This window comes from Leptodactylus fuscus, chromosome 2, assembly GCF_031893055.1.
Source record: "Leptodactylus fuscus isolate aLepFus1 chromosome 2, aLepFus1.hap2, whole genome shotgun sequence".
NCBI classification, from domain to species: Eukaryota; Metazoa; Chordata; class Amphibia; order Anura; family Leptodactylidae; genus Leptodactylus; species Leptodactylus fuscus.
The window spans coordinates 24,488,612-24,497,173 of NC_134266.1; the positions used below are offsets into that span (position 1 = coordinate 24,488,612).

The window sequence follows — 8,562 nt, forward strand, 5'->3', positions numbered from 1 at the left end:
GTTGTCTGTTTTCTAACATCGATAAGACTATGCTTAGGATAATCAGCTTACAAAATCGTAGGATATCGTCCCGGGTGTCTCACTGGTACCAAGGCAGCGGGGAATGCTGCCAACTCACCATACAAACTGTAGTCTATGGGCAGCAGCACTGCAGTACCTACACTCACCACTACAGTGTGTACCAGGGGCGTAACTACCGGGGTAGCAGCCATAACAGCCACTACTGCTGCGTTTTTTGTTTTTTTTTAATAGGCCGTTACCGGCTGGAGCCAGTGATAGGTAAGTAACAGTGTTTTTTATGTTGGTATCCCCCCTGGTCTCCAATTATTATACTCGAGGTCTTCAGTGTCGGGGAGGGAGTAAAGGTTTTTTGTTTTTTTTTGGGGGGGGGGGTGCCCATGTCAAAAGTTTTCCATGGGGCCCTGCCATTCTTAGCTACACCACTGGTGTGTATAGTGAGTGAGCAACATGGGTCCTGCACTGTCTTGGTACTGATGATCTGTGGGGGTCCTGGGGGTCGGACCTAGTGACATGATTGGGGAAAAAGTGAAAGCAGATTATTTCCTCCTTCAATGGTCTACATGTCTCTGCACACCGAAAGTCGGCCTGCAAAGGCATTCTCCTTAAGGAGACATAGAGCCCCTTCTGAGCCACATCTATCCCTCTCTCCAGCACCTGGATATGACCTTAGAAGGGGCAAACTAGCTGTCAGGGGATAGGTATCTTTACCTTTTGGAGGAGATATTTTGGTTTGGCTGTAATCCTCGAACTTGCTACTAGGTTTATGGCAGACTAGGCCTTGATCTATAGGGAACTACCTTCCAGGAGCTGGTGCTAGAGCAAGTTTTCTTTTTTCCATCAAGGAGGACTTATTTGCATAGTTTATGACATTGATCAGAATAAAGGGGTTGTCCAGAACAACCATCATTATCCATCATCTTATATTTGATGGACTATCCTTAGTACCCCGGGGGCATGGTCCACCTGTGCAAGTGCTGCGGCCTTTTCCTCGAGTGCCGACATTGTCAGTACACAGAATACGGTATTTTTTATAACGGTTGTTCTGGGTATTAGAGCATGGTCTGTAGAAACAGCTGATTGGCGGAGGTGTTGATAGTTGGACCTATACGATCTAAAATTGATAACCTATATATGTGTATCTTAAAGGGGTTGTCCAGGATATCGTTTTTTTTGGCAGGAAGCCAGGGTAGATTTAAAAAAAAACAAAAAAAACCCAAAACATACAAACCTGTCCCTGGTGCATCAATTTCTATTACTGCAGTCCATTCCTGCCCTCGCCACACATGACCCCTGAGGCCAATCAGTAGCCTAAGGAAAGGAACCAGGATGCCACAGGTGTCGTATGCGAGTGATGTCCTGGTTTCTTTTTTGTTTTAAACTTCCTCTGCCTTCTGGCCAAAAACAAGTTATCCTGGACAAGCCCTTTAAATGATGAATAACATTTTGGAAGTAAAGCCAGTAGTGTAAGGATTCATACCCGTTGTGAGAGAGATGGCGCAATACTCTGCACTACCACTAGTGTGTACAGATCCTTAGAGCAGACTACTAACACACGTGTGTATACATTGTGCTGCCTAGTTACACTATTAATGTGTTTGTAATATAATAGATTATAGGTCTGGTTGGGTGAAATGACCCCTGAACACAGAATAATGGTATCATAGGACATAGCAAGGAGACGCTAATCCCTCCACATTCAGCTATTCATATTATTTACTGATGGACAGGGGTGTAAGGTGAAACACCAGGACCCAAGTGCAAAATCTTAAAGGGAGTGAAATAACCGCATGTCACTTTTAGCACATATCTTTTATATGTTTTAGTGAAACCTTTGGGCCGATCAAACTACAAGACCCAGTTGCAACTGCAACATCAGCACCACCTATGGAGGATGTGTCTATATACACCCATAAGAATTAGAAAGTAAGTAAGTTAAAGGGAGTGTGTAACCAGAACCAGTATATCACCCCAGCCCTGCAGATAGATAGGTTAGTGTCACCAGAACCAGCATATCACCCCAGCCCTGCAGATAGATAGGTTAGTGTCACCAGAACCAGCATATCACCCCAGTCCTGCAGATAGATAGGTTAGTGTCACCAGAACCAGCATATCACCCCAGTCCTGCAGATAGATAGGTTAGTGTCACCAGAACCAGTATATCACCCCAGCCCTACAGATAGATAGGTTAGTGTCACCAGAACCAGCATATCACCCCAGCCCTGCAGATAGATAGGTTAGTGTCACCAGAACCAGCATATCACCTCAGCCCTGCAGATAGATAGGTTAGTGTCACCAGAACCAGCATATCACCCCAGTCCTGCAGATAGATAGGTTAGTATTACTAGGATCAGCATATCACCTCAGCCCTGCAGATAGATAGGTTACTGTCACCAGAACCCAACATATCACCCCAGCCCTGCAGATAGATAGGTTAGTGTCACCAGAACCAGTATATCACCCAGTGCTGCAGATAGATAGGTTAGTGTTACCAGAACCAGCATATCACCCCAGCCCTGCAGATAGATAGGGTTTGATTCAGGTGCTCTTTGGAGCAACGAGGGTATTACCTAGAGGTAGGTAGCAATACCCATTTACCACTGAACAAAATAGGGAAAGATGTTATCAGGTCGCCACTTGTTACAACACACAACAAAAAAAATTTACATTTTGAGTTATTTTATTTTGTGGAGGTCTGGAGAACTTGAGAAGGTCCATCAGACTACCACCAATCAAGAGCAACATGACATATCCATGTACATTCATCTTAATAAATTATTATAAAATATATCACAATATTACATAATTACAAGTCCTTCCATTTCTCAGATTCCAGGTAGCCGGTCTACAACTACAGTAAACATTGTATGGAAATAAATAATTCCAAAAAGTTCAAGAATGGAAGTGGATCCAAGGATTCTTCTCCAGTTAGACAAAGTCATTGATCTGGTAACCGTGGCGGGAAGCAGAGGACCAAGAAGGTGTATGGCTACTCTTACGGATTATTGGTCTTGGCCTGCTCATTGGCACCCTCCTTACGTTCTGTGATGGGTGGATGTACGGTACTTGATGAATATTTTTCTGACATGCCGTAAAGAGAAAAATAATTCCGCCCATTACTGTCAGGCCTCCTGAGATAAAGCCGACATAGAGAGCTTGTCCAATCTCAAACTTCATCCCGTAAGGGAGTGATGGGTTATAAAAGTCTTGGACGACATTATTGGTCGACCATGATACTGGAATGAGACATGTCAGACCAGCAAGGAGAAAGGTGACTCCGGCAAGGATGACTATCATCTTCTTCGATGAAGGTCCTTTGGCACATTGGGTACAGTTCATGCCAAACACAGAGACAACACATGCCAGGACTGAAAGGACACAAGACGTCACCATCATACCTCGTGCAATCTGAAGATCACGGGGAAGAGCTAGAAGAGATTGATGGACTTGGCATTGGTAAATTCCAGTGGTGTGCCACACACATTCCATCCACAGGCCCTTCATGTATGCCACTGCCGTGATAATGTTGGTGCCCACGTGAGCAGTTCTCCACCAATGAGGGAGCACAGTGGCAATAATCGCCCCAATGAAACCAATAAGGGATATGAAGAAGCCCAGTAACTGCAACGCCATATTTGCCATTGTCTTGAGCGGGCTTTGCTCACTTCTACCTCCAGCGTGATTTCTTTCCCTCTTACTAGGTCAGACGTGAGAGATCTCACACTTCACCTTGTACTAGTACCTCAAGACGGAGCGAGAGAAGTTAAACATTGTATGAATGTTTAGCTTAAGTGACCAATGAGGGCAAGACTGAAAAAGTTCTAGTCTGAACATTAGCATATTAATTACGTGTGTTGTTAATAATTGTGAGTTATGGGTTTTCCTCTCTGGAAAATTTTATAAAGGATATATATGCGGAGAAGAAGATGACCGTCAGGAGCGGTGGAAAATAAAAACAGCTGTACTCGGATTACTAGAGAAATTCAAATTTTAAAAGCTGTCAGATGTTATACTGAACAAATATGGCATCAGTACCCTCAGTGTCAGAATGAGGGCTCGTTCACACCTACGCCCGGGACTCCGTTCTACAGGTTTCCGTTTCCTGCACAAAACAGGGCAGGAGACTGAAACCTGCAGGACTCTTTCAAACCCATTCATTTGACGGAAACCTAATACGGAATGCTGAACGCTGGTGTGAACCCAGCATCAGGCCTATGGGACCCACCAGATAAAAAGATTCTGGGGGCCCATCCTCCAATAACACCATGGAAATAAATCACAGTATCCTTCAAGTTTGGGTGCCATCTTCATGACCATTGTTGTGTTGAGCCTGGACCCACCAGAAGATCCTCTGGTACTGTGGTGGGCCAGTCCAACACTTAACACCTTACTAGCGGAGAAGTCTAACCACTGGGACCTCCAAGTAACCAAGAGCAAATACATCTATCCTCCTGTTTGAATGGAGCAATAGCTGAGCATGCACATTTCTGTTACACTCAAGTCTATGGAACTGCTGAGCTCAGATGAGTATGCCCATCTAACACATCAAACAGTTGGACTCCACTGTTCATACACTTATGACTGATCACCTATCCTATATATTAGTGATAAGCTTAAATCTTGGGATAAGTCATCCTACTAATATTATAAGTGTGAAAGTTTGTGTGTTTGGATGTTTGGATGTTTGTGAGTTTGGATGTTTGTTCCTCAATCACGCTAAAACGCCTGGACGGATTTGCGTGCCATTTTCCACAAACATAGTTTTCCCTTAGGATTGAGTCACAGGCTACTTTTGGTGCCACTAAACAACATGGCTTCCTAGCAGGAGACTCACAAAAGCAGGACTCCTAGCCCCAGCTATAGACTCACACACACTGCCTGGCATTTCCTGCCTCAACCTGCCTGCACACTCCTTACTGTCACCTCAGGAGTAGCCCTCACTCTACTCACTCACATTTACATATAGCTTTCCACTATATAACAGATCACATTGTCTGTATCACTCCATACATAATATAACACATCACATTGTCTGTATTACTACATACACAATACAACACATCACATTGTCTGTATCACTACATACACAATACAACACATCACATTGTCTGTATCACTACATACACAATACAACACATCACATTGTCTGTATCACTACATACACAATACAACACATCACATTGTCTGTATCACTACATACACAATACAACACATCACATTGTCTGTATCACTACATACACAATACAACACATCACATTGTCTGTATCACTACATACACAATACAACCACATCACATTGTCTGTATCACTACATACACAATACAACACATCACATTGTCTGTATCACTACATACACAATACAACACATCACATTGTCTGTATCACTACATACACAATACAACACATCACATTTGCTATCCCACCAAACTTTTTAAAGCACTTTTACAGTTTCACACGTCTGTGTCCGCCCAATTCTCAAATCACCGCAGACGAAGTCGTGGGTAAAAGCTAGTTTCATTATAATCCCCAAACTAGGGATCTCCCCTTAAGTACCCTTTAAGTATTCCTTGGGGGAGGGGAAAAAGCCTGGCTGAACAAAAACAACAGACACATGACTCATAGCATTTGTGTGAAGTCTTCCTCCCAATATGACCTCAAAGTACTTGTTTATTTTATACCTTACAATTTAATTAAATTCCATTCAATGGGAATGATGCCTGTAATTCATTGTTCCAATCAGAATTGCCAAATCAGAAAAAGCGTACATTAAATATATTATGTGCGGAATACCCTGACCTGTTATGTTCTAAGCAAATTTTTACAACAAAAGGACAAGAACATATACAGAAAGAGGTCGAGATATGTACAATTAGACAATGGTCAAATTACCTTATCACATTCTTGCCACTCATGACCTCGATCAGTTGGTGCTGCCATTCTCCTTGGTGGTATTAATATATGTTACTAATATGAGGTTGCATTTATCTCTATTGCAGGGTCACATGCTCCCATTGACACATGATAACCTGACTCTGAAGATTGAAATTGAAGTACCCGGAGGAAACCCCACAAACATGGGGAGAACATACAATCTCCTTGCAGGTCAGATTCGAACCCAGGACTCCATGTCTGCAGAGATAACCACTGAGCTAACATGGTGCTTTATTTATACTATATTATTAGGAAAATACTAAAAATTATAAAAAATATTCTTCCAGTCGCAGTGAATACAGAGAAAGTCGGCACAGAGAGCAGAATTGAAGGTCAATCATTAGCCTAAATAGACACTTAGAGATCCATTAACCTCACTGGTCACAGGAAATATCCCCTCGTCTTAATGGCCCCTGAAATGTTTACGTTCCTAATGGCCGCCACTATTTTTAGAAGCCATTAATGTGCTATTTTTAGTTCTCTGCTTCAAGGCTATAAAAAGTAAGTTTCTAAATTTGGAAAATTTGTGCTGAATGCAGCGTCACAGGCACGGCATCCTGGTCATTATGGGATTGGGATGTGGTAATATCTAACTTCAGCGTGTTGGACCTATCACTTATCTCAGAAATAACGTTTTCTACAATCTGTTCTGTTTTACACGTGTAGGTCTTATGTTTGGCAGGTTCAGTGCTGGTGCAACTTGTGCTCTGTATTATAGTTTTTTAAAAAAAAATTGGCCCAAGCAACAGGATGCATCAATACAATACAAAACACTTTCTAATATAGATCCTGTTTAAATTCAGCACAGTTTATTTTCAGGTCATTGACCTTAGCTATGACATTTCATTTGCAAGTTAACTACCCCTCCCTGTTTGCAGTTCAGTCAGCAAACAAAACTGTACAGTTGCATGTGACCTCAGATGTGGGAGTGATTTATTACCTATAATTTAATTGCAGAGGAGAAGGGAGGGGCACACCGTGAGTGAGAGCAGACAGATGAATCATGGGCAATGTAGTTTGTCCACAGATTCATTGCATGTAAATAACAGCGATACAAGGAGCAGCAAGTAAAATATAGCCAAGCAAAAAGGTCACAAGGGAACAGTGAGGATTCAGCACTGCTGTGGATGTATTTGCAGGTAATTTTTGGAATCTGGAAAACCCTTTTAAGCTTTACCGGGGGATTAAAAAAAAAAAAAAAGCAGTTGTCGCACCACTTTAACTCTATTCTGTGGGTCTTTACATTACAGTGTTAACAAAAATAAATATAAATACTGTAAGATTGGTAAGTTTTACTAATTTTGTACAAATGCGTTGCAAGACCCATAACATTTATTTAATTGTCAGGGCTTTGTGAGCGCTTATTTTTTGTAGGATGTCTTCTTATTGGTAACATTTTGGGATATATACAATTTGCTTGAATAAATTAGAAAAACACCAATTGGGGATTTTTTTTTTTCATTTTTTATTGCTTTTTCCTGTCCAGCAGAAAAATGTTCCGTTATCTATATAAACCAGTCATTGTTCAGCTTTCACTTCCACAGACTGGTTGCTAAGAGAACAGGTCAGTTTAGACAGTCCTGATAAATTAAATTAGGCCAAATGATCCTCAATATATATTCTGACGTCTATGTTACGCTATCAGCAGTCTCTGACGCCAGGCAGAAGTGCCAAAAAGAGCCGCTCCTGAGTCTAGGAAAGGTGAGTAACACACTTTAATTATGTTTGATCACATCCCCTGAGCCTCTGCTGCTTATACTCCGGGGGGTCTGTAGAGTATAGTAATAGCAGTTTTGTTTCAGATTAATCGCTGGACTGTCATGCCAGGTAAATATGTCTCACGTGCCAAGAGTGGCACAAGTGAGTGGCCCCTGGTATAGACCTTGACTATTAGGGCTAGTTCACACGTGAACAAAGGGGTGGATTTTGTCAGCGGATTTCGCTTCAAAATCCGCCCCTTTACAATGGTGGTCTGTGTAGACCACCGGGCTTTTTTTTTCCGCTAGCGGTGGGCTGCCGCTAGCGGAGAAAAGAAAGGACATGTCCTTTCTTCAGGCTTCCGCCCCCGGCAGCTCCCTCCTATGTCGGCTCATTCATTTGAGCCGACAGCAGAAGGTTAAGCCGCGACAGCGATGGTCGCGGCAGGCGGGTTTTGACAAGAGAGAGACGCGGCTCACCGCGTCTCTCTCCGTGTCAAAACCCGCGCGGGCAGTTCACGTGTGAACTGACCCTTAATGCGGCCACAGCCCTGGTTGACATGCTTGTGAGTTTATATGGAAATTTGGTTAAAGGGATTCTACCATTAAAAACCTTTTTTTTCTCATTGACGTAATCAACTTAAGGAAAGCTATTCTTCTCCTACTTTTAGATGTATTCTCTGCCCCGCCGTTCGGTTAAAATCCCGTTTTTCGCCAGTATGCAAATGAGTTCTCTCGCAGCACTGGGACCCGCCCCAGTGCTCAAACAGCACTGGGGGTGTCACCAATGCTACAAGAGAACTCTCCAACACCGCCTCCATCTTCTTCAGGAAAGGGGTCTTCTTCGCGTCTTCTTCCGGTGGTGGCTTCAAACTTCTAGGCCTTGGGCAGCCGACTGAGCATGCCTGCCGACCACA

At 42.9% G+C, this 8,562-nt stretch overlaps 1 protein-coding gene across 1 annotated transcript; it reads right to left on the reverse strand.

Moving 5' to 3' along the window:
- Positions 1-2,750: 2,750 nt before the first annotated feature.
- CLDN14 (claudin 14) lies at positions 2,751-3,660 on the reverse strand. Its single transcript, XM_075262582.1, has one exon. It carries the CDS (start codon positions 3,658-3,660, stop codon positions 2,947-2,949), a length of 714 nt encoding a protein of 237 aa, XP_075118683.1. The 3' UTR covers positions 2,751-2,946.
- Between the last annotated feature and the right edge of the window lie 4,902 nt (positions 3,661-8,562).

Coding starts and splice junctions, on each gene's coding strand:
- CLDN14 (XM_075262582.1), bottom strand. CDS start 3,660: ATGGCAAATATGGCGTTGCAGTTACTGGGCTTCTTCATATCCCTTATT.